The sequence below is a fragment of the Cyrtonyx montezumae genome, unplaced genomic scaffold (genome assembly GCF_038088225.1).
Source record: "Cyrtonyx montezumae isolate F1298 unplaced genomic scaffold, pur_monq_1.0 scaffold_0, whole genome shotgun sequence".
Taxonomy (NCBI): domain Eukaryota; kingdom Metazoa; phylum Chordata; class Aves; order Galliformes; family Odontophoridae; genus Cyrtonyx; species Cyrtonyx montezumae.
Window position 1 is genome coordinate 11,680,588 of NW_027071824.1, and position 27,172 is coordinate 11,707,759.

Genomic DNA, 27,172 nt, shown 5'->3' on the forward strand with positions numbered 1-27,172 from the left:
AGCCTAGAAAATGAGACTCAATGCTTGGGTCAGCTGCAGCCTTCCCATGTGACATGGAGCTCAGGACTTTAGTTTCACCTCTCAGGGAGCCAACCCAGCTCTATGTGCCACAACTCACTTTCTGTCCCCCTAGGGACAACTGTCCATCTGCTTCCTGCCCCCTGGAAGAGCTTTGGAGAGCAGAGTCACCTCAAGAAAGGGAAGAGTAGCACACAAGGACCACACAGTACTTGCTCTGATCCCCCAAAGCACCAAGTTTCCTGAATCCCAAGTTGATAGTTGACTCCTCACAAAGGAAATTCTCTAAACCAACAACTACTGAAAACTTGAATTTTGAAGCTATAAATGTTGGCCTGTAAATGTTGGCCCCCTGGCTCGGGGTCTCCTGTCTCCAGCAAGCAGATGTTCTACACGGCGAACCTATTTTCAAGACCATGAGCTTTGAAGCTCAGATGTTATTCGGAACAATACAACATTTTACCACTGTGTGGCGCCAAACAATTACAAAGAGGTTGTGCTTTTAAAGGCAAACTACAGACCTAGTCAAAAGCTGTTTTTCTTAGGAAAAAAAAAAAAAAAGCCTTTACCAGTAATCGAAGTGACTACAGATTGCTCCATTCAAAGGTACCAAAGCACAAACATTACAGCTTATTTATGTCAGATGCTATTGTCCTATCCCTGAAGCCGTAGCCTTCAAAGAGCAACGTTTTAGGATACATCATGGTGATAATGTGAGCTGAAAAGGAATTATCTTTCTCCTGTCCACCATCCACTTAAACAAAACCTTTAAAGCTGCTTTCTTTCTGGTGAGACCACGTGATACTTCTTATTGAACTACAAAAGTAACTGAAGATCACTCTCTTATATCAAAGTTTTGTAACGACGACTAATATAAGCAGTACTCAGGATCCTTTTGTACCGTTGAAAGTGTAAAATACATGTAATCCTTCTAAAAAATCCGGGCATAGTCGATCTTTCAGAAGATGACTTCTGATTTGAGGTTCTGGAAATAGCAAGGTGCTTTCTGGAATGTGTTTTCCAATTGTAGACATAAATACCTAAACCTAATGGTTGCAATGATTATCCATGTGACAGAGAAACGGAAAAAGCCCCATGTGCTGTGGCAGGTTTGAAAGGCTCTGATCCTGAATGTCAGAACGCCGACACTGCCGCTCCCGCAGCCCCGCTGCGCCCCGCTCCGCGCCTTGCTCCCCGCAGCGCCGGGTCCCTCTGCTGGGGACAGCTCTGGGCAAACCTTACAGACACAGCTGCCCTTAAACGCCGGTACTGAATCATTTTGTGTAGCGTTGGTTAGGAACAGCAGGGCGATTTTTCATCTTTCGGTCAAATATTTTAACCTAACAAATAGCATTTTTTCAGTTCGTTGCTTTTTAACGTGGCTTTTCAAGGCACTCTATGCTGAAGATACTAGGTATGAACTAATTTCTTTTTTTTTCTATTCCAACAATCACATTTTTAAAACATTTTTCAGTGGCAAGTGTTTAAAACATCCATGAGGCACTTTGGAAGCTACGAGCATGTGAATGGTTTCAGCAAAGTTCTTCAGATCCTTTAAGTGACCGAGTGGAAAACTGGAGCTGCGCTGAACTGAATAGGAAAAAGTGAAATTGTGTGGGTCATCAGATGGGATATGGGTGCTTTTAGGATCTTTTATTTTCTTCCAGTCACAAAAACATGCACTTTCAGTGACTCCTAGATGACTAGTGAGTAGCAGCGTACACAAGAAGACTAAATCAACATACGTGCATGTGAAATGAACATGAGGAGAAGAACACTGCATGGAAGTGCCGTTGGTTTATGCACCAGGAGAACCCGTACACCTGGAGACCTCTCCAGACCACAGCCCAACCAAACCACAGCCCCCACGTGTCAATCCAGGTGGATGGGTGTGTGAGGAAGGTGCCTGAAGGTGTCAGACAAGCAACACACTGGCTACTTCCTCCCAAAACTTGATACTTTGAGAAGTCCTTGGTCAGACCTCAGACCTCCGTGACGCGAGGCGCGGGCGTTACTTAAGGTGTACGCGTGCTTGCCGCAGCCCCAGGGGCCGAAGGGCCCACAGCCAACACGACACAGGAGCACGTGCACCTGCTCGTTCGCCTTTGTTAGGACTGCAGCTCACAGCGGGCTGATACCCATACATACAGACCCGCTACATCTCTCTTTGGACACGTAGCACAAGTCCAGGGAAAATCCCCACTGACGAACGAATGAGGACGCGGGGACGAAGAATGCGCCCCGTGCCCACGAAGGGCTGCGTGAGCCAGCCGGTGCGCACCCACCCGGCCCCCGGAGGGGACACGGCGGCCCTCCCCGCGCCCCGCGCCGTCTCAGCCGTCCTCCCGCCGCCACGCCGCGCAGGCCCCGCCCGGGCGCCCCGCCGGGGGCGGCCCCCCGCTCCTCAGTGGCCGTGGCTGCCGTCGCTCAGGCGGCCGCACCGCTCGCCGCGGGGATGGTGGGTCGGGCAGCCGCGGCCCCGCAGCGCCCACAGCCCGGACGGCGCCCGGCGCGGCGAGCCACGGCCGGCCAGGTTTGAGCTTCCCGTCCTTGCCTCAACCCCTCCCTTTGCGAGCGGGGCCGCGCGGGGCGAGCTGGGCGGGGGGAGCGGGGCTGCGGGCGGCCCCGCGGGGCATCGCGGCGGTGGGTGACGTGCAGTGAGGTCACGGCCGTGACGCCGATGCGGGACGCGGCGGGCGGTGTCGGGAGGTGCGCGGTGGTGCCGGGGCCGCGAGCCCCTGAACGAGGGAAGCGAGAGGCACGCGGACTTCCCCGTCAGCGCATAACGTGAAGGTCTTTTTGAAATACCGTCGGCTTTCAGAACGTCTCCTAACGTTGGAGCGCCTTTAGACGCGCAGCCTAAAGCTAAGCGGGGCACGAGGCGATGCGCGGGGCGGCGGGGTGGCAGCGTTGGCCGCCTCGCACGGGATCACCCCGAGCCAGCACCGGGGAATGGCGGGAGGACCATTGGGACGCGGGGTTCCGAGGGCAGTTTTAAATAGCTCAGGGTACAGTTTGGGCACGGAATTATGCAAAATGAGTCAAATGGAAAATAAAGTTAGCAGTGTTTCTGTGTGAGTAAGAGCCCTGGCCGGTGACAAAACTGAAAACGCTGCCTTGATTCCCAAACAGGTCCACTTTGTGTCTCAGCGTTTCCTTTCTCCTGCCCAACCTTCTTGGCTCCGAAAAGTAACATGGAAGCGCAGTGTTGGGATGGCAGGAGAGAGGGCCACTGGTTGTGTGGCATTTCAGGACGGTGCTGCTCACTGTCACACGGCCAGCACGCACTGTGCAAACCCTTGGTAGCAGAGGGCCCAATGCCACCTTCTCCAGTAGCGGCAGGACGTATGGAGCACGTGGACAGAATACAAAATGTTTAGTTAAACGCGGCCTTTTGTTAAAAACAGGGGAGAACGCTGACAGCGTGATGACGAATATGTAGATTTTTAACAGACTTCAGAAAGCCGGGACACGGTTCCCTCCTTCCCCCTGAAATGTATTTTGATAATCTCCAAGCCGACAGCAAAGAGAAGGAAATTATTTCAATCCTTTTGGGGAGAACGTGACATTCTGGCTTCTCGAAGCCTACGAAGAGGTTTATAAACTTAAAAAATGAAAAAGACGAATTTAATCTTTCCAGACTTGTCAAACTTGTCTCAATTAATTTTTGATGACATAATTAGAACTTACCACTTTAATGGGTGCTTTTTTAGTTTATTTTTCAAAAGATTTTATTTCTGAAGACTGAGAGGCTCTGCAGTGGGAACGGAGCAGGAAGGAGGGGAGGACTGTAGGTTACAGTGCTGATTCAGAGCACTCCATTAAAGCCAAAAGAGATGAACTCATTTTTTTTTTCCTCCCTTGGGGAATCAAACAAGAAACAGGAAGTCATTGATTCAAAGCAAGATCATTCACTCCGCAATTGTAAACAGTGCATTATGTGCCTGTAAATATTTCCAGAACCCATTGGCTTTCTGGAAAGTATGAAGTAAATTATTATAATCTCTAACAAACTTCCCACAATAAAAAGAGTTATTCTCAAACTTTTTATCTGCAGTGTTTATGCAGTGGAATATTAATTAGTTTGGACGTAGAGAAACGGCTTGGCTGAACGCATTGTTCGCTGCCAGAAATCCATCCACTCACATGTTTTGTCTGTTGTAACACAAACACTTTTAACTCCACCCTGTAATATTGCACCCTATGAAAAAGCAAAAAATCCTTCCCTACTGCATCCACTTGTATTTTCACCACCATGAGCGCTGAAATTTCCTACTGTTAACCAGATGTTGGCAGAGCTATCTCTGTTTTGTGTAGCTGTCATTAACTGAAAAGTGCTGTAAAAAAAATCCTAAATAGGCAGTCTAATAGGAAACTGTCCTCCTTTGTCACTTGGGAGACCAAACCATCTGCTCCAGTCCACACCTGAAACTTCTGCTCACTTGGTAAAAGTAGGAGAAGCTGCTGCTTGGAAGTGTCCCCGTGCATGTGAGGAATCTACTTAAGGAGAGGGGATTAGGGACGGGACAAGAGGAGGAACCCACTTCCCCACAGTCCTAGGAAGTCCAAGCTGAAAGTAATGGGCTACAAGACACTGATGACCTGGAGGGCTTGCAGCTGACAAAACGCTTCTGCGCCTAAAGTTTAGAATTTGGGTGTTGCAGGATCAGTTCAGGAAGCTATTTTAATAATGTGCTTAAATCCCAGCAGTTCCACAGAACTCCAGAGTAGGAATTCCTGAATAGAGATGGTTGTAACCTCAGTGCTTAACAAGTTGGACCACAGCCTGCACGACTAAGAGAAAGACAGGGCAAAGAGTGAAGCAGTTGCCTTGAGATGAACAGCTATGGTGAAAAATATTCCTATTTTTCCTTCTAACTTAGTTGCTTAGTTATTGTAAACTTAAGAGTAATCATAGGTATTGAACCCTCCAGAAAGAACTTAACGTTACTGTCAGCATATCACAGCCAAGGCTACTTGCCATGTCAGCGTCACGTTTTCCATGACACAGGTGACCAACACGAAGCATAACCATGCAACTGATATATATTTGTTTTTGTTGCCTTCCACTGAGATACTTCAGAGATAAACTGACTTCCCCTAGGAATCCAAGTGTTATTTCCAAAGCCAAGCCTACATGTCCAGATCCCTGCAATGGCCAGGGTTTTCACTTGCATGGAAGCATTCTGGGCTGAGTGACTGCGTTCAGCTCTTCTCTTAGTCTCTATTAAGCTGTCCACAAATAGCAGGAATACAACGGAGCCCAGTCCTGCTTGCACAGAGGTGATTTTCTTGGCTTCTCAGACTTAAGTCATGACGAGCCAGCTCTCATCCTGAATAATTTTTCCAGCCACGCTTGTCCAAAAGGGCACAGAGCTTAATTCTCTGAGCAGTTAAATGTAGATAAAAGCAAGGTTCCAAACTTGAAACCCATATGAACCTGGATGTTCTCAGACCTGCTACAGATATAATGTGAAGATATTGTTTCCCTTGCAAGGACCCATTAGGAACCATTTGCTCACCAGTATCTGGAACTGTGAGCTCGACTTCGTATCTCATCGAGGAGATTAAATATTCAAGGCAATCTGATTAGCATGAGAATTTGAAAACACTTTAAGAATCACCTGCCCATCAGTAAACCAGCATAAAAACAAATGTGGTACTAATTCATACATAGTAACACCTATGAAAAGCATTTTCTTAGCAAAAGTTCAGTTCTCCCCAAGCCTGCTATGCAAGAGGGGATATATATGATATATACAGTAAGAGAAGGTTACAATTCTTGGCATTTCACTGCTTATGAAGGAAAACATATTGCAAACCTGAAATAACTGAAGAAATTAAATTAAGGTAAACCTGAATATTATCAGCATAGATTTCAGAAATCTTTGCCTTATGATAAGAGCAATTCATAAGCTAACGTACTTTCACCAAGTTTTACAGAGCTGTACACTCACAGTAGTTGGGTGTATTCTTGAGATTTATATAAAGTAGCTTAGTATGTTTGCTTTAAAAAGTCAGACTTTAAATACAGACTCAGTTTGAGGTGTTTGGGTTTTTTTTTCCTCTTCCTTTTTCCAGGATAAATATGGCTGATCTTTCAGAGCCAGAAGGCACTGTGAACTGGAAGGAAAGATGTTTAACTCTGGAGTCACAGCTAATGAAATTTCGTCTCCAAGCAAGTAAGATCAGAGAACTGTTAGCAGAAAAGGTAGGTCTCATGACAGGAATTTTAACACTGTACGAATGATTGTATTTGACCAAGAGAACTCATCACTGTTCGTGGTTTGAGATTACAACTACTAGGAATTTTTTTCAGAAGCAAGAAAAAAAAGCATTCAAAAATGCATAGAAAATAGATGTATTTTAATGCTGTAAAAAAATTTCACGCACTAATTTTGCTAGCAGAAGCATTCGTTTTCAGATAAGAACAGCGTGGCAAATCTCATACAGAGAAATGCATGTATCCAGTAATCATCTGTACAACATTAAATTTAATATTTAGAACATTTTCCTATGAATTTAAGATCTAATTTAGGACAGAGAAACAAAATTTTGGGAAAAAATCTTGAAATGTTATTTTATTTTGCATTGCTTACCAAATCATATAATTCACCAGACTCGTGTATCACATAAGACATCTTCAACTACGGAGAGTCTCAGACTTGGAAGCTGGAAAGTAATATCTAGTTGAATATTAATTATATTTTTTAAAACAATATTGTTTAAATGCATACTTCATTTTGCAACAGAGAAGCATTTCAATTGTCATGTTCAAATATGTGGATCCCAACAGCCCACTGCAAGTGAACCCAAATTTGAAATACTTAAAAAAAAAAGCACCATTGTATTTGCCAGGTAGCAATTCCAGCAGAACAAGGCAATTAAAAATAGAAGGGACAAAACATTTGAGGTAGTCTTTGACATTGTATTATTGCTATTACTGACATCAGTGAATTTCTAGTTAAAAAATAGTTTGGTTGAAATTACTCTGTTTTTCACTGACCTAAATTTTCTGCCAGTTGTTCCCTCCCACCCCCCCAAATAAAATTCGGTTCCTTTAAACATATTAGAAGGAAGATACTTTTGTTTTGAATAGCTTTCTACACTTAAGTCAGTGTTTCTCTTCTGTGAGCTTATTTGTTCTCCTTTTGAAGCCATCCATTGATTTAGTGTCTGCAGTCTCCTCTGGATTCTAATTGTACTGTATTTTGGTGTGCACAAGAACTAATAGGATTCAAACAGGAAAAACACATATTTGTGTATATATTAGGAACCATGAATAATATCTATATATTGTGCTTTGTGCTCTGTGCTCTGTTCCTTTCCTAATAAAATGTTTAAGATTCTGTTTATGTTGACAGCTAAAGTGAACATCAAATGTTTTCATGGAGGTATCTACCACAATTCTGGGATTTAGTCAGAGTCCTTTAGATCCCAGTGTTATGCTTCATTTTTTATTTTACTGATCAGTCACTGAAAATTTTAAGGACTTACTTGTAAGTCATTCTAGTCAGAAAGATTCCATTATAATGAATAACAAAATGCCATCAAAGAGTTGTTTTGCTGCGCTGCATAGTGCCCATTACTAACTGTCTGTGATTATGCTGAATAACATATGCCATGAATGAATCTCTGCAGATCTCCACTGAAAACCTCACATCACTGTACTAAGTAACCAATCCTGACTGTTTTTATTGCTGAGACAGTTCATTGGAGCTGTATTTCCTCCTACCCCATGGCTGTTTGTTTCTTTTGAACACTTCATGAAATGCACATTATATAAACCAGAACTCCCTTATCTGCAGACTGGGTGACTCCCTTAAAGAACTTGAGTAGCCCTGTGACATAACAGTCCTCTTCAGGATGGCCACTTTGACTCTCCTCTGGTCTATCATCATAAATCCACACACCCCCTAACACTGCACCTACAGTTTCCATTACATTCTTTACTACTGACTTAGAAATCAGTAGTTGGTTCAACTGCATCATCCAGTTATTGACTGGATGTCATTTGGTCCTGGCAATTTGTTACTACTGATTTTATCTTTTCATGCCCTTCTTTCTTCTGTGGAGGTAGAAAACTTCAACTTGAGATGGAAAAAACTGTGAGAAAGAAAGGATTTTCTGGATCAGAGTTCTTTTTGTTAAGTAGGTCTTTTTAAATAAAATGATCATTAAAATGTACAGCAATGTAAAAGTTTTATGTAATAATACTGAGAACTGCTGGTTTTAGAGTTAATACTCCAAGTACATCTGCTTTGGCATGACAGAAAATACTGCTGTTGGAAAGCAGTGTAACTGAAAAAATTTTTTACCAAATGGTAAAACCTTATTGAAAAGGTCTTGCATAATACTGGCTTTTGAATGAGTGACCAGCTGTACAAATGCTTTGAGATCTCATCTTAAAAGAAAAGAAAAAAATGAAAAACTTATTGTCTCCATCATTCCACTTATCAAGGCGTAATCACGTCCATCAGTCTTACAGGAGAACACACATCAGAGTACGATGCATTCTGTCATTGGATGTTATGCAGTTGGGGCTGTTAGGTGACATATGTATCTTCTGCCACTTTGCCCCATTTTGGGTCAGTACCATTTGGGGTAGAAGTCAAACACTACATGTGACTTTTCTAGGGACTTTCCAGCTACCATAACTGCCATGTTTTATGCAGCTGCTGCTGATTATAATTTTGGCAACCAAAAAGTTAAGATTCATCAACTGCACTTCACAAAACCATCTGTATTAAAAAAATGGAAAGAGATGTTAAAGTAACCTTTGAATTACTTCTGTCTGACTTTCACTTTTTTCATTTATGGTTTGCATTTCCAGGCTCTTCACTACTAGAAATGTCCCCTTCAATTACGATAAATGTATGCTTAATCGTATCACTTCAGTAATCGTGCTTTAAAAAAATAAACAGAAGACAGGGGATAAAATCACAGATTTTCAGCACTGTGCCTGAAACAAAGAACTCAAAGGAAATTACTGATTCTCTCTCATCTGTGAAAAAGATTACTCCAAAATGAAAAAAAAAAAAAGAATCTTAAGAACTTGTCATGTTACTGCCCCTTGTTTTAGTTTGCCTTAACTGTTTTGGAATGTTTACAAAAAGCTAAGTGTTTCCTGGGGGTGAAAATGAGAGAAATATTTTCCAGTTAAGATCATGGGTCCAGGAAGTATTTAGTTGGGATAATTTAATATATTGCAGTCCAGAACAAAGCATTAACAGACTTCATGAAAATATGATCTTTCTCCTCACTTTGTCACCTTTTTAATATGAATCTTTCATTCATAAACTGAAATTTGTTTGGGACGTGCATCAAACTGATTGGTCAGAGCTCAACAAAATGAGCATCCATCAGCAGATTTATTGATTCTGTGCGTCTGAAAACCATATTGGTTTCATTTGTAATGATCCAGCAGTTATTTTTCACATATTTTTATTTTTAAAATTCCCAAGTGTATGAACAGTTCTCAGTATTAGTCAAAGGAAAAGTATATTCACAGGATTTTGATGTTAAACTGCATGGAATTGTCACTCAAAAATACATCTGGTAAATGAGTTAGTAATGAGAAACTGTTTGTCCAATGTACGATGGGCATCCTGGTGTTAGTGACAACAGAAGAACACAGCTGGTGTCAGTTCTTACAGCTACCTGCTACATTTATTACCTGTTACAGAATGAAACAAGTTCTATTTTGCAAAGCACACAAATATTCACACTGTTACTTTGACTAGCATAGGCTAAATGTGGTTTTGTTTACTATCATGTCTGTGCTACAAAATGTGTACTAAAACACTGAACAATAGCACCAGAGAATCTTCTACTTCAAAACAGCAAGATAAATCGATGTCCTATAGTATGACAGACATAAAACCCTCAAGGGTATTGAATTATGTAATTTACGTAATTGTTGCAGAAAACAGAGAGTGGTATTGTGTCTCTATAGGAAGGTAATATAAATGAATTAGAGGGGTAATTCTCCTAGCCTTTTTCTTCTGCATGTATTTGAGACATCTTCTCAAGACATCAAATCAGGAAGAGAAGTTCAAATTGTTATATTACGGTGTATTTGTCACTCTGTGACCTATGAGCCTTTGTAAAGATATTTGGGCTTTGAATTAAATGATATACTCTTCTTATACACTCAAAATCAAATACCTTTGCAAAGTCATTTTCTTTGGCGGCTCTTTTGCAAATAAATGTTTGATCAACATGGGAAGTCGTCAGTATATTTTTTATAATAGACACGTTCTAGTTTAGAAAAACTATTTACTGTTCTTTTGTTTTTGAAGGAGTTTTTGTTGTTGTTGTTTTTTAAATCCACCAAGTATTTTTCCTTGAACCGCGGTGTTCAATGAATTTGAGAAATTCGTATCATTGTTTCAGCACTATGGCTACCAGAACTATAATCATGTAATAAGCTTGGGATAAAACAGAGGAGCTGAGGAATACACAGTGTTTTCAGAGAACTAATCCATTCACTGTTGTTTATCTGCTTGGGTTTTTTATTTGTTTTCATTTTGCCAAGAGTCTGTATTTATAAACCTAACATGCAAAGAAAGAAACCTTGTTGGCGTTTTAAGCAGAAGCTGCTGCTGTAAGTGGGAGAGGTCTTTAAAGGAATTTAAGGAATGATGTAGAAATTATCCCTAGTACGCCAAAGTTAGGATGTCTGTGGAACTGAGTTTTAAGTAGAAGCCTTTATTTTAACGCAGCTTGAGTTTGTGGATATGAAGAACTTACTAAGAAACATTTATTGAATACAAGATCACACTGTTCAACTGCAAGTTTAGCTCCTAGCTCGTATTTCATGTCAAAAAAAATCTGTTGTCACATGTCACAGTGAGTACGTTTTTACCTTAAATACATATGTAACATCATATGTGGAGATAATGTTTTCCTGTCACTAGGATCACCTTGGCAGGAGAACTGCATAGCTGTGTTAAATTTGCTGATGTGCAGCCTGCACTGATTTTTTTTTTCATTAGACACCATAAGGGCTGAATACAGCACTATCCCAAATGTTGCCTTATAGAGTATTACTCAACATTTACATGAATATTTCCAAGCTTGTTTCCTTCCTGAGCACCGTAGTTTTGTGCTGTGAATAACTGGCAGCAAATACATATGAGTAAGGTAGAGGATTATTTTCATGTATTTATTGATTTGATTGTTTGTTGTGGGTTTTGTTATCTGCAGCAGGACAATTTAAAGATTACTGTTTTTGGAGGTAAAATCCATAATGCATTTGACTTGTGCAGTGACTGTCAGTGTGAAAACTGTGAAAAGAACAATGACTGTTTGCACTTAAAGAATTATGAAGGGTAAAGTGAAGGGAAGCAAACTATCAAAATATAAAAATGATCCAAATTTAGGTTATTTTTCAATATTTTAGTTGCTCTTAAAAAACCTTTTGCCATGGAAAATAATTCCAGCAAACAACACCTGAATGAACACCTGGGTTGAGCCATCCGTCTGAGGGCTTTTAGAGCAAATGCTCCCATTGTGCTCCAGAGCATCCCTCCTTAACCTGGTCACTGGAGCTCACCTTGAGCCCCACTTGGCACCTCTGGTGTCCAGAGATATTTCCACCCTTGTGGAATAGGAAAGACAGTGAAATTCACTCGAAAGTATTGGAAGCAGTTCACCCAAATCCTGTTTCTACAGAGGGAGTCTTGAGTTTTTGTGTTGCTGTGTGCTCTCGTGTCAGGGTGTGTGGGTTTCTGATCTGTCAGGATCTAGTGAGCCGCTCCTTTAAGCTGCAGAAGTGTCATCCTGTGTGTGCCTGTGGGCAGCTGGCTGTGGAGGAGGCAGTCCCAAAGCTTCACCTGTGTTGTGGGTGAGCTGCAGAGCCAAGTCCTTTGCCAATTTTTAAATCAGTTGATTCCAAGAGACCAAAAGGAAACTCTTCAGGTGAAAGTAACTGAGTCAGCAGAAGTAGTAAACTCCCTGCTTACCTCTGTGGCCCACTTTTCGCTGCTGATGACTTAAACCAGTGTGCAAAGGGAGTGCAAGAGTGCTATCTGGACCTCTGTTCCCGCTACACTCCATTCAAGTAAGCTCCTGCTCGCTTCTACGCGTAAGGAAATGGAGCAGTGTGGTGGGTGCTCACAGGGTGGACTGATGTTTGTCTGTATGACTTAATGATTACATCTAATAAAGAGAATAAAAGTGAAGAGGTTTGTATGGTGAGAGTCTTAGTTTAGTTTGCACCTCTTTAATCTCCTCTCTGTACCTTTTCCGTTATAACTGTTCTTATCCTTTGTCTGTTATTACACTATGCCTTTTTATAACTGAGTATTTTTTGTTTCATTGTTTTTGTATGTCTTAAGCCTGTGTTCTTTCTAAAAGGATGGTGAAGATGGGAGGAAAAAAAAAAAAAAAAAAAGAGACATCAGGAAGCAATCAATCAGTTGTAATTGTTCTCCTAGGAGCCAGACTGTCTAATGGTGTGAAAAAACACAGCCCTAGCTGTGAGGCCAGAGAACAAATACCTTCCTGCTGGTGGTACAGAGACAGGAGCATTGGTTCTGTTCCAGCCCACCTGAGATGGGGAAATTGATGGATGTTAAGGAAGCTGTGATAGCAGGGAAGGCACGGTGTAGATCCTTAACCCATCTAAGACTTCTTTACCACCCCACTTGAGGAAGTGAAAAGATGTTTTTTCTCAGTTTTTCCTGAAGGGAACTTCTCTTTGTACTTACAAATTATGCATTTAATTTTCATTCCCTCAGAGAGTACTTTCAGGCTGTAAATATCCGTTGTCATGTCTTCAAACTGCATTTTGCTTCCTTTCTTGTATTTCTGGAATCGCTTGCTCCTGTAGCATCCATGTTCTCTAGGTGTCCTATACACTTTCATTTCAGAAGTAAATTCTGTTTCAGTCAGGTCAGGTATTCAACTTTTCAGACTTTGACAAGTAGACTTCTGACTGGTACATTTTATTCAAAGGCCAGGTGTGGAAAAAAGCCTTCTATTTTAGATACTCATGTTCTGGCTCTAAACAGAAATCACAGTTCAGCAAAAGTAGCAGAATTTCCCCAATTGCAGCTCAACAATCAAAACAAAGGAGATAGCTGCCTTTCTGTAGGTGGGAAAAAACAGGCTTTGATAGATTTCTGTTATGGTTTTAAGCGCTACCTGAGACTTCCTTTTTTCTACCCACCACCATGAACCTTGCTACTTTCTTCCACCTTGTTAAAACACTACCTGCACTTCTTTCACGACTTTGAGTGTTGCGGTATTGTCTACTTGGGCATGAGTGGTGGTCTACATATTTGCATATTTGATTGTGTCTCTGCAGCTCAGCTCTGGGGATGAAACCTGAGCTGGAACAGAATACAGCTGGAAAGCATGAGCTTTCCTTTTTAGCAGGCTTAGAAAAGTCCTGAAAATTCCTAGGGAAGACTGAATTTGGGAAAATGACAATTTAATTATTCAGCCTGCATTACGTGCTCCTCAGTTCACCTTCACTGCCCTGCCTCCCCAAATCCCACTGCTGAATTTAACTTTAATACATCTGTACATTTACTAGCAGCTGTCCAAGACTAGTAATTCTCTAAGAGTTCCCTCCCTGGACTTTTCTGTTCCACATTCTTAATGTATATAGTTTGACTGAAATGTAAAATATTGTTTTTCATATTCACACATTCAGTAAATGCTAGGAAAGCTTTTTGTGGACTGGACTGTGATTCTGGGACAGCAAGCCTGCACCATTACTTAGCAGTCTTCAAAGGACAAGAATATGAGCATATACGTACATCCATACAGATAAACCTGCATTGCTTTTATACTTCATAATTCTGACCACAATACAAAGCATGAATGCAGAAAGATGAAGAGGAGAAGTTGTTTAGGTGGGAAATGTACAGAGGACACTGCTTTCTTTCTTCAGGAGAATTCTGGCTTTTTACCTATCAATGGCTTGAAAATCAGTAAGATGGGAGGAGAAAAGATGAAACTACACTGAAAAAGTAGCAGCTTGCAAGCTGCTGGGTTGTAAGCACAAAGCTGAGTTCTGCTGTAGTTATAACCTAAGTGAGCATTCTGGTAGGATCTGAAGGAAAAATAAAGCCATAGCCTTCTTCAAAAGGTTTTTTCTTTTTCATGCAAGAAGAAATGACAAACAGGAAAATTCTGTATGTTATCAACCAGAAAAATAGTGAAGAAAATTCCCCATGCTTGATCTGAGTAGCATAGGGAACATTTGAACCTTCTTACAATGTACATTAGCCTATTTTGTGCTAAAACAAGATTGGGTTTAAAAAGAAGTTTTTCATCTTGGTGACTAAATCTACAATCTTGAGAAATATTTTTCCAAGTTTCAGCATGTTCTAAGGGAAGACTTTCGTGCCAAAGTATTCAATTTTATACATTCCTATTTTAAAGCCTATTGTAGTTCATAAACATTTAGCACCCACCTTATGGAAGTTACATGATATGTAGAAGAGAAATCAGTGTGAAGACAGAAAGAATAGTGTTTGAAAATATGGATGGAACATACCCCATTCAGCTTTTTAATAACTGAGTTGTGGAAATAGGAGGAATATTTCAGTGTTTTCCTAAGATAAACCACCAGAAGAGAGACCTTGTTGTAAAAAGAGTAGGTTGTGCTTCTAAAACAGCTTCATTCTCACTTCTAACTGCACAGTCTGTACAGTTAGGACAAAGCACATCTGTAAACATGAAAACTGAGACTGATCTCAGCCACTGACAAATCAGTGATTGGTTTTAAGTGGTACTTGTGCTTTTCATAAAGAAACATGTGAGTTGAAACAGAGGAATAAATAACTGAAATGGAAAATCTTGGCCACGTGCAGTGTTCTGAAATAGCTGGCAGGCATATTGTTCAAACCATTTATAAGCTTATCAAGCACCACATAAAAAAGTGGGTCTTTTCTATTTATAGCTCCTACTAGAAGGCAGTTCCAAAGCCCTTTTTAACCAAACTGGAAAAATTCCAGCTTCTGTTGCTTCATCACCTGTTTATATCTACATGGTCCTTTGAAAGACACTTGTAGGTGTCTTTATTCCTCACTTATTTCCTCTACTTGCTTATTTATAGAAGCAAACATCTTCCCATATGAGCTCACACACTTAGACATCATTGCTGGTATGAATGCAGCTGTGTAGGAAGGCACAATGCTGCTAAGGCTCATGGCAACAATATACTGTGATCACATCTCTTTACTTCTAGTCTAAGGATTTCAAGAACTATTCTGTATAGCATTGCTGCTTCCATCCAGTTTAAAGGCTATATATTTCTTCAGTTTTTGTAAGCCCTATGTGGTAGGACTGACAGTTTACTAAATCATAAAATAGACAGATTTACTAGTTTTCTTTTTATGTGGAATGCTATTTCTCAACTGCAGATGGCTCGGGACTATTTTCAGACAAGGCTGAATAGAAAAGTTGAAATGCAAGAAAAAAAGCAGACTACACTGCTCTCAAGTCATGAAAGTTCTGCCTTTAATCAACAGATGGGGTGGGTTTTGGGTTCAGAAACATTAGTGTTTAACTCCTTTTTCATTTCTGAAAATGGGCTCATTATCAGCACGCTCCAAAAGGCTTACAGAGAAGCGCTGCTCTTATTTATCCCTTCTTTCATTACTTTTTGTATTTTAAAATGCTTTACACTAAGATTCCTAAAAACTCTATGTGATGCAACTGTATTGTTTATGATTCTAAAGATGAGGAGATACTGTGTTATGCCTCAGTTACAATGTAATTTTAAAATGTGAATGGGACAAGTAGCTGCATTGAAAAATAACTTGGGTAAAAAATTACTTTTTTTGTTCCTATCAGTAAGAGGCATTTTCACATGTCAAAAAGGAAAGGATTCCAACAAACTAATGATTGGAAGTACCAAGAGTATTATCCATGTAGGGCTGTCATTTTCTTTAATGCACATTAGATGAACAGTGATGTTTATATATGAAAAAATGAAAGCATATATACACATATGCATACAAGCAGAGTGTTTTTTAGTGCAAAAGTATAAGTGATTTCATACATATGAAATATTAGAACATCATGCAGATGTTCTAATAAAATAGAAAATTTCTTTACTCGTGCAAAATGTGCACTGAACATTTCTGAATACAGCCAAGCAACAGGTGAACTTTGAAAAACAGTCACTATGTATTTTGCTTTTGTATTGTACAAAATTCCAAGTGACTGTGTGTTGACTTCAATGACCAGACCTCCAAGGCAGTACACCTCTTTGTTTTTATTGCTGCTACATTTCTTCAAAGCATTCAGTATTTAGTCACATCTGGCATTTCTCTATTCATTGCTTGAACAAAAATAGCTCAGTTTGATCGGTGTCAGATGTAGCGTGGTTATTTCCTTACTAAGTTTAAAAACAAATCTGTTTTTAACAATAGATTTTCCCCCCATAACTCAGATAATGAATGTGGCATGCACTAACACGTTTTTTGAAAGATGCAGGAGGATTTTTACACTTAGAAGGAGAAAAAGCAGCTTGAAGTGACAGTCTGTTCTTCCATACCTGTGTCGATATTGCTTTCTCCTCAGTATATGTATATGCTTGTTTTTGTGTCTAAGGTATTTATTCTTTACATTTAAAGAGTATAAATCCAGAACCAGTGTAACTTATGACAGGAAACCTCTGAATCTTTAATGAATTTTGGAAAGAGCCTGAGCCAACCCTAAATGGGTGTGACAAGAATGTTCCTTACAGAGGTTTGTTGAACTGGAACATTATTTCAAGTTATCCCGTTCAGGACATAGAAAATTAAGCTTAATCGTACTCTATATGCCAAATGTTACTAATGTCTTGCTTGCGTGTTTCTGGGAAGCCAACTCTGAGTCTGCTGAGACTCTATATAGACTTCAGTTCACTTAAGAAATGCCTAGCCTAACAGCTGATACATTCCATTTAATTCTGTTGATACTGGTGATTTGCATAGATGAATATTAAAAGAAACATGAAAGTCTAATTCAACAGACTTCTGTTTTTTAAATCACTTTCCCTATGAAGTCAGAGTTGGTCATCAGTATGCAAATTGGCAGTACGTAGGAGTTCTTTCTTCTGCATGTGTCACATACCAACCTTTGCTTTGAAAGGTGGTATGGTTACGACTACCTGCCTTTTTAATCCTGAGGTTATCTGAAAGTAGTATTTCCCTTTTTTATTATTTGAGGCTCTTAAGCTATCTATCTGAAGTTGTCTTCAGAATCACTGAGTAAAGAGATCTTACTGTATTATGCATCTCATTACTGACAAGTTCAAAACATGGCTTTTGATTTAAATGATGAGCAATTAGTCCACGCAGGTATTTTCAGTATACCTCTCTCCCTTCTGCCTCCCTCACACACACGAAGTAACACATAACAGTCATTGTTACGAAACCTTCTGCTAACTTATGCAGGAAGATTAAGGCTACACTTTCTCTGTGAAGAGAAATTGTTTCTCTTGGAACTATTTCCAGTTTCTGCCCAACAGTTCTGATAACCTTAAGGGTGTCCTAAAGCAATCATTTTTTTTCTCTGTCATTAGAATAGCAGAAAATTTATAGAGAGTGAAACTTGTTTGTTATTTTTCTGGCAAAACTATTTTGCGGTTAGAGATGATGCAAAATATTTATTGTTTATTTTGTAATAGACACTGCAAAAGCTCTAAGTAAAGGGAAAATCAGGATTGATTTAATGATTGCTATGTAGCATCAAGTTAATGAAGTTAGCCAATATTACTGTCATATCAGTGCTCATTTGGGGTAACTGTATTATTCCATACTAGCTGAACAATACAGCTTGCTTTGTTCTGTTTTGTTTGTACAGGATTCCTAAAATAAGTTGAAGATCCTTTAGAAATTTTCCAAATCAGAACTCACATGTAATTGTTTCCAGGAAGCTGACTGATGCATCCATGTTGTAAGATCATGCAAAGCTTCTCAAAATAGTTAACTCTTAAAAATAAACTTCATTCTTCCATTTTAAATCTCTGAATGCTGTCTTTCTTAGCAATCATCCTCTCAGCTACTCTGGCTCCAGCTTTACACCCATCTCAGCAACAGCTTTATTCCAATTATATTCTCTCCCCAAAGACTGTGCGAACATATTATTATGTTCCAGAGCCTGTTCAAGAGTGCATACTCCTACAAAAGGCACATCATACAATTTCACTGTAGAAGCATGGAAGGAACTTAGGTCTGTCTTGCACTGGACAATCCAGAACTTCAGTTGTGCAGAAGAGCAGTGCTACTACAGTAGGTTCAGTGTTTATACAATGGTTCAGTGGTCATCAGTAATTGTCAGAGAGACTTATTGTTTTCATGTTTAAGCTGAGCCTAAGCCAGTTAAGCTGTACTCCCAGGTTTTACTTCCATTTATCACATATGCTAGGTTTCTTATATAACCTTACTGCTGAATTGAATTGTATTTATTGGACATAAGTAAATTACCAAGTATTGCTGTGGCAATTGGCTGCATTTGCTTGACTATGAAATTTGATGAACAACTTGCTATTGAGTAGCAACAATTAATTTCACATAGTAAATATCTGAAGGAGGCTTCTGTCATAACATAACTATTATGACAAATTACTATTAACTATCATGGAGTGTTTACAGTGTTCATTATTGATACAATATCTGCTCTTCTACTTGAAGAAGATCTGCTCTTCTACTTGGTTTAGCATACTGCTTTTACTGCAGTGGAATGTTAGCTGTCCAGATATTCAGAAATAACCCCAATTTTTGAATCCTCAACTCGCTAAGAAGAAATGTAATAAAAATAAGATTAAAGTGAATTTTGTAAACAAAACATACCTTTGAACATAAAGTCAAAACAGACAGATGGAAAGTAATCTTAGAATTCAAAATTTTGTAAATTAGATTCAAATTTAAGACCTCAACATGAAGTCATACAAATATGGAATTAAATTCATGTGACCAGAGAACAACAGTGAAAGCTGATCTCTCTGGGTCTGTGCTGACAGAGCATGAATGACTAGAGCGGTCATTTCTTTAGCCCTGTTCTTCCAAAATAACTCCTCAGGGACCATTGTGTACTGTGTAATGTTTGCCACATTTGTATCAGCAGTGTTTTGTGGTGTTATAATGTAGACTTCAGTTCATGCCTCATCAGACAAAGTCCTAGGTCAGTCACAGCCTTTCTTATTTTTAATGAAAACTCATTTTCTCCTTTCTCATTTTTTTTGATTGATGAAAATCATGATTCTGTATCCTTGCCTGGATGAGGTGCTAGAAGTATACAGAACTGCTCTGCATTACTGACAGCATAACTGGGGAGAGAAAAAAAAAAGAGAGAAAGAAACTGGAAGATGCAAGAAATAGAGTACAAACAAGACAGAATGAAACAGATTATTTCAAAACCAAGCAATAAATGAAACAATAAATGGTTTTCATTTCCATCATTTGTACCATATGCTTTCCTATGAACAATTTTGAAGCTGAATACTGAGCATCTGAATCTTAAAAGTTTGATTCATCTTTCTCAGATGAACTGAGGTATACAGATTTGTATTTCCTGAGAACCATTCTCTAGTCCTTTAATTATGGAATAACACATTCATTTCCCTAGGTACTTCATACAATGATGTCAATACTCAGTTTCGTTTCTAAAAGCGTCGTAATTCTTCTGCCACTGAAATTACACTAGAGAGCTCCTAACAAAATGGTAACAAAGAGGTTCTTACTGGCATCGTATGTTGCACATTGTTGCAAAACCCTTCAAAATACATCATGTAAAATGCAGGGGTTTTCAAAGGCCCAGGGCAAAGGTTGAGACCATGATTTATTAGCCATCATTATAAAGTAACAGACCAAGATCTCCCGCCTCTCAAAAGTGACCTACACTCCTTCATGCTGTGCTGCTCTCTGTCTTTACCCATTTCTACTTTGTCTTTTAACATCTTGTTCTGTGCAGCACCTGAGTCCACAGTGTCTTTTCTGCTGTATACCCCTTCTAATCCTTGTAGCACAAAAAAGCCCTAAATTTGGCAACTATAGAAGAATTAACAGCCAAATTGTAAAGTGTGCTGAGTACCCTTCTTGCTAGTTTTGGGAGGACATAAAAGAGCTTAGTAAAACTGCATGGGATGAGTTGTCATAGGGGTTTCTACCCTCAGTAACAAGGAAAAAAGGCAGGATGTCATCATACAGCAGCTGCAAAATTGTTCTATGAAGAAAAGTTTTATTAATTGTTTCTCTTTATAATAATGGTAATATTTTACTATGGTCATAACCATGAATCATCTCCCCAGTCTGACTCAGTTTATCTTTGTTTTTACACTACTGTTAACAGCGCATCTTCTTTTTCAAAGCAGACTATAAAAATACGTTTCATTGTGGTACTTCTGGCAGTGGGCAGAAGGCACAGTCATTCTACTGTATGCTTTTGTGTATCTACAGATGCAGCAGCTCGAGAGACAAGTTATAGATGCTGAACGGCAAGCAGAGAGGGCTTTTCAGCAGGTACATCTAAACTGAAAAACACCTTCACTCTCTGTGTGCACATAAAAGCTACCAGAGGAAATTCAGGAAATTGTTACTTGTCTTGAGTAGTGCTCAAAAGGGAGAAGACATTTTATATCTATTGATTCATCTTTCTTGAGATGTCCTCACACTTTTCTTTGGTCTCTGTCCAGTTCATTTCAGTAAAGTTAAAGAACAAAGCAAATTCAGAACAGATGCACATAACGAACTCCTTCACAGACTCATGTTGAGTCTTTGATATGTGCATGGAAATAAAAGGCACAGTGACCTATTTTAGAAAACCTCTAAAAAAATAAAACAAGTCTATGTAGTACAGTCTCTAACTAGGGTTGTTCTGTGCTGTTTGTGATCCTTGTAAAAGTTCCACCAACTAAAGGATGAGATTGTGACTAAATATTTACCAGAAGTTGACTTTTGATTCCAAATGGCAGGTATAGCTACTGCTGACATTTTATGAACATCTGTGTGTTCCCTAAAAATTGTCCTTCCCGTGGGACAGAGAGAAACTAAAAGTTGTAAGAACAAAAATGCTCACATACTGATTTGGAGTCAGAAAGGGATCCTGACTACAAGCCAAGTTATCTTTTAGACACTGTCTAACAAGCCTAAGAATGGCTTCCTATACCTAAAATGCATCCCCACGTTGGCATTTCTAACTGGGTAGCATGACAAACTGTGGTATTTCTTCTCATGAAAGGTTGAGAACTTTGCAGGCTTACCTTGAATCTAAGTTTAGGGGCAACTTTAACAATCCATTCTGTGATTAAATTATTACCTTTAATATGGAATACTGTTTCTTAAATTTTATGTTTGACTTTCCAAATAGGTGCAAGTTATGGAAGAAAAATTAAAAGCAGCTAATGTTCAAACGAGCGAATCAGAGAACAGGTTGTATAAGAGATGTCAAGATCTAGAGACCCTGATTCAAGACAAAAATGATGTAATACAGAAACTGGAGCAACAACTTGAAGAACAGGTTAGAAATAACTGTGTTACAAAATAAAAGCATCAATTCCACTCTTAATTATGCAAAAGGAAAATAGAAAAGAATTAAAAAAATAAAGAAAAGAATAGCTCAGAATTGTATCTGTTGTTTGATTAAAGAATCTTCCATTAAGAGTTTATCATTTGAATCAGATTGATTCACTTGCAAATTATGTTCTAGCTTCATTTGAAAGAACAGGTAATTTTTTGAAGAGCCACAGTGTTGTTCTTTTTCTCTTTCTCTGAAAAGTTATCTGTTTTCCAGACAAATTCAGCATCCTTGATGGGCCTATTCATCTGTTTATAAAAAAACTAACCATGTATCACCCAGGTGATCAGCTTTCTTGAAGGAAACTTGAGGATTTGTTTCTGAAAGTACTACTGAGAAAGACTAGAAAAACATGCTTGTTTAATTTTTTTTTTTCCAGAAGCAAATAAGACTGCAAGAAGCAAAAATCATAGAAGAAAAAGCAGCTAAAATAAAAGAATGGGTGACAGTCAAGCTCCATGAGGTACAACTCTTGCTACAGTATTTATCATACAGAAAATTGACCATAGTCAAAAACGCACTTCCCAGTTCCATTGGTTGGTACAGTTACTTCCATTAAAGTTGAAAAATGAATTAAACAGCATGAAAGATGGAAGTGTCCATGTCACTTAACTTCTGATGTTTCATCAGGTCAGCCTGTATCTCTGGCTTCTCTTTATGGACAGAACCCTTAGAACTGCTGTTTGGCAGATCTCATATCTCCACTTTTTGAGAGAGATTAGGTGTCACGTTTACTTTCCTTCAACAAATGCCTGAAGAGTGAATAATCCCCCAAAAGCTGGACAAATCTGCTAGGGCAGAAAAAGGACTCATTTTTCTATTTTCCAGTGCCCATTGGACTCTTAGTCATAAATAGTTTCAGGGGTGCTGGCTTTATTCCCAAAAGAGACCAGCTGTCTCCACTGGTTCTCTGCTGTGGTGAGATAACAATCTCTACCCTGCCTACGGCTGCCAGTTTTGGTATGTAGCTGTGCTTTCTTGGTTTGCATTTATAGAATTTTCAATTGCCTATAAACATTAAAGTCTTACTCTATTGTAGTTAACTGGAAATTGTACTCACTCCAGTTAAAAAGCAATTAAATTATTATTTCTTAAGTTGGAAACATTTATAATTATTCTGCAAGGGGAGTTTCTAAAATCATCGAATAAAAATGTAATTAAGTTTAGCTAAAATTATCTCAAAATAGTTTCGGCAAATGATTGTAACTCTTAGAATCTCAAGGTAATTTCACAGCAGTGGCAAAATGTTACCCACTGGAAGGTGGAATTGATGGCTCGCTTATCTGTGGTATTGGACACTCAGATTCATATCTTCTAATTCAGAACAGCAGCTCTTCCATTCTAGCAGTGGGCTATAGCAGTGGCTTGGTGGGGTCTTTTTCTTCCTGTAGATATTCTGCTCTATGTTAACATTTTGGTATCTTTTTTTTTAAACCCTTCCTGTTGAATGGCAGGAGGTTTTAGCACTGTTATTCCCTTTAACACTTCTGCTTTGTCTTGGATTTGCCAAATGGCACCAGACATGTAATTCTAGCACTCTGATGTTCTGAAACATGACAATGCAGATTTCTTTATTCTTAACTGTTAGGGCTTTTTAAAGCACTTTTGGGTCTGCTTGGTTTTGGCAATGCTTTTAACAGAGTAAACACAGTGATTCAAATAATGTTTGCAGGGAATTTCATTGTTCAGAAAAAAGACAGAGGCATAGACTGGCATTAAGGGAAGCAGTTGATCAGAGATTTGTATTTGAAATAGCTTCAGTGTAAGAAAGCAGAAACGATGTAATGACTTAAAAAATGTTTCACCAATGGATGAGATTAAATTTATGTGCTTTTAGTTAGAGGTGGAAAATCAGAACCTTCGCTTGATCAACCAAAAGCAAATCAAAGAGATGAAAACAGTACAATCTAAACTGCAAGGTAAATGTAGAAGTTTTTTCTTAATTTCTCTATATGCAGAATATGTCTTACTATACCCTATTAATCTGTATCTCCATATTATTAAAATATTCCATAAAATGACAAAGATTTTATTATTAACTATCTGACTTCATAGTGACTGTCTATACAAAGGGATAGACCAGCAATAATTGTATTTTTCCTAAAAAGGCACACAAACAAATCACAACTGTTTTTTGCTGGGTGAAGGGATTTCTCTGTGTTGTTTATGAGGCTTTTCAAGTAGTAGGATTTGACAGGACTTTTGTCCTGCTTCTGTTTCTTCATAGGGTAGGAGATCTTAACACCTTTAAGGGACTGTTGAATGTCAGTCTGTAACTGCTTTTCCAGCAAATGCTAAGTTGGGAATCAGAATTCTGATTGGTTTTGTAATTATTTGACTACAGTGATCCAAAACCTATTAACAAAGAATTTCTGAATTGCTATTGTTCAGAAGCTACGGGCAAGAAATCTGTTACTTCAACACAAAAACCTGGAGAATGTCAGCGACTAAGCAGTTTGACTTTTGGATGCTTTTCAAACAGAGCAAGAAGTCCTCAGCCATCTCCCAGATTTGAAGAAATAAGCAAGTCTTCATCAAAAGAATCGGTCTACACTGAAGGCAAACACACACTAGGTATTTAGTCACCTGTATTCTGTTATTTTATTCCAACAGGCCTGGAAAAGTAAAATCAACAAGTGTGTAAGTGTATCCAAACCAGCCATTTACCAAATATGTAGCAGTATTATCTCCCTCTTCCGTGCCATTCTCTACTATTAGGAAGAAATCCTTTTGAGTATTAAAGTCACAGTAATGCTAATGCTTTGCTTAGCAGCACTCAGTGACCAGTGCTGTACTCCCAGTTTGCTGCACAATAGCATGTGGAGTTATTTCCTATCCAAAGAAAGAAGTAGTTTCCTCATCAGTTTGTACAACTTCCCCAGCAGGCCCTGAAGTCTTGCAATGCCAGAAAAATGATGTGCTGATACATTATTACAAGCAAAAGTAAATCCACTGTGGCTTGCTGCTTTTCCTAAGCAATGAAAAGTCCATTAAGAAGACTATTACTCCTGGTCTGGTCTTTCATTTAGGTCTCACAGCATGATTTCTGTCCTCAGAGTCTCCTTTACAGTTAGTCATGATATCCAAAATTACAAGTTGATTTCTGTGGAAAATCGGGATCTGAAATAGATCCTGTTAGCATTTTGTCTACTTAAATGATACCAAGTTCATTATAAACGTGAGTATGTATTCATTTTTATAGTTGATTAAATTAAAGATTTTTTTCAAAGGAAGGAATAAGGAGTAAAACAGGCTTGACGAGAGGGAAATTGATCAACTTCTGTGACTTCATTAATTTCACCTTGACTAAATTGAAATATTTGTTTTATTCAATCCACTTTATCTTCATACAGCTATTTAACATAATTAACTTTCCTAAGTATCTTTGTAAAAAAGCCCTAGCTGTTGCAAAATCAGGTAAAAATGAACAGTGTAAGCAAAGCTATCTGTTACATGGTGTCTTTCCCTAAACATTTTTTATGAGCAACTCTTGTGCATCTTAAGCACTCTCTACTGAGAATGCAGTAATAGCTAGCAGGAGAAATTCCTCTATATAAACACTGCAGGTATGCTCAGAATCTTTTTTTTATTAGTGAGTCTTTTCTATCAAGAATCTACTCCGATTTTCTTTAGATTTAAAAAAGAAGCTAAATGTTGATGCCCTCTTAAACCTTTGTTTTCCATTTTTTGTTTCTTTCTTTTTTTTTTAAATTATTACTTTCCTACATATCTGGTCTACGTTAACATTTGACTCCACTCTGCTCATCTTTACATCTATTGCCATTTTTAGTTGGCTAGAACCTCTGAGTGATGTCTGTTACACTTTCTTGGTAAATTTTCTTTAGTTGCATTCAAAGATTGTTACAGTATTTTTCCTAAGATCTATTATTTACAATATTGAAAAAAATAAGTAAATGTGCTTAATTATTTGAAATTATTACTTACTTACTATTTGCAGACATAGTGGCAAAGTCCTTTAGCAGTCCAGATTCCTATTTTCTCCTGCTCATTTATTTGTCTTCTAGAGAAGGATGCCCTGGAAACTACCTCTGCTGGTTCTGCACATGAGTGCAATAAAGGTCAGAAGTCATTGCAACAACATTCCTTGGGATCAGAGCAGAACAAGAATGTGCAAATGAGCTGTTCATCCAAAGATGTAGACAGTGACTTGTCAAAAACCTCCTGCACTACTGGAAGTGACTGGAGCTCAGATGAGGATGGAGGAGATAATAAAGGACTGAAATCCAGGTGTGCATCCACCCTCTCAAGCCACACATCTGAAGAGAATTCAAGGTACAGCAGAGTGGGGAGTGAAATGTATTTGACAGCCTCTGATGACAGTAGTTCTCTGTTTGAAGAAGAGAGTGTGGGTGTTCAGAGGACTCAGCACAAGAAGTTGTACTCCTGGCAGCAAGGGTCCCAAAGAAAAGGTCAGAACAATCCAGGTACAAAGTGCAACTCTGACTTCACAAGTAAGAAGAAAGACCTAGACAGTTCCTCAGATGAACTGAATAAGAAATTTCAGTCTCAGAGGCTAGATTATTCATCCTCATCCAGTGAGGCAAATACCCCAAGTCCAATTTTAACCCCTGCTCTTGCACACAAACACCCAATCCGAGCAACTTCTGCAGGCTCTCAATGCACAACACCATCAGATTCTCCCTCAAATTTGCCACCTCCAAAGTTACGAACTCCTAATGTGTTTAGTATAAATTCATCATTGACAAAAAAATATTTAAGCCAGCCTCAGCTGAGTTCTGATAGAATGTTTGGTAGAAATAGAAATGCTATAAGCATGATACGGCCATGGAGACCTCAGGAAACAGACATTGATCAGGTGGATGGAGAAGACACAGCTATTTCAGAGAAAATGGAGATTGCCTGTGATGAAGGAGTGTTTACCTATGACCCTACTGAAGCACAAGATTCTGAAGCCCAGGAACTCTGTGATATGACAAAAAAAGTTGCTAGCAACAAACCTCCAACTCCACCATTACATCGATTTCCTTCCTGGGTAAGTGTAATGCAAGACGTTTTTCCTAGCAGTGAAGCTAATTCATTTTCATGCTTCTCTTTTATGATTTTTGTTGACTCTACCCTTCCTGTTTTCTGTTGTATGACAAGACAGAGCCTTACCATAACTGCAGTTAAGACAACAAACCAAGCAAGTTAGGTTTGAAGCACAGTGTGACAGCCTTTGAAAAACAGTGTTTTTATAGCTACGATTTTTTTTCCTGTCACAGCTGTTTTATATGTCTTGTACTGTATGTCTAACAAGATAATGCTTGTTTATTTATTTGAATACCAACAGTGTCTATAAGTGCTGTTGTCAGTGCTGTTACTCTAACCATTGTACCACTCACAATCTAGACAATAAGTAGACTGACAACGACTGCAGATTATGGAAGCTACTGATCGCTTTTCCAAGAAAAACTTCAAAACAGAAAATTAAAATAGATATTAATATTTCTGATACAAAATCCAAAATAAGCTTCATCGAAACTCACTTATTCTGTAGTTCATTTTAATGATTCAGAGGTGAATAATGTATAGAAGAAAAACAGCTTTTCTACTGAAAGATTTCAGTGCTTATTTTTTCATGGTAGATTTTCACATTGTGGCTTTTTAACAC

At 38.8% G+C, this 27,172-nt stretch overlaps 1 protein-coding gene across 1 annotated transcript in view; it reads left to right on the plus strand.

Moving 5' to 3' along the window:
• The first annotated feature begins 2,481 nt into the window (after positions 1–2,481).
• The window catches only part of PLEKHH2 (pleckstrin homology, MyTH4 and FERM domain containing H2), a 48,951-nt gene continuing 24,260 nt past the window's right edge, over positions 2,482–27,172 (plus strand). The window contains exons 1-8 of the mRNA XM_065752987.1: positions 2,482–2,551; positions 6,100–6,229; positions 20,424–20,486; positions 21,334–21,483; positions 21,920–22,003; positions 23,378–23,459; positions 23,932–24,114; positions 25,566–26,554. Coding sequence (XP_065609059.1) covers positions 6,107–6,229; positions 20,424–20,486; positions 21,334–21,483; positions 21,920–22,003; positions 23,378–23,459; positions 23,932–24,114; positions 25,566–26,554 — 1,674 coding nt within the window. The 5' untranslated portion in view covers positions 2,482–2,551; positions 6,100–6,106. The remainder of the gene's footprint in view (positions 2,552–6,099; positions 6,230–20,423; positions 20,487–21,333; positions 21,484–21,919; positions 22,004–23,377; positions 23,460–23,931; positions 24,115–25,565; positions 26,555–27,172) is intronic.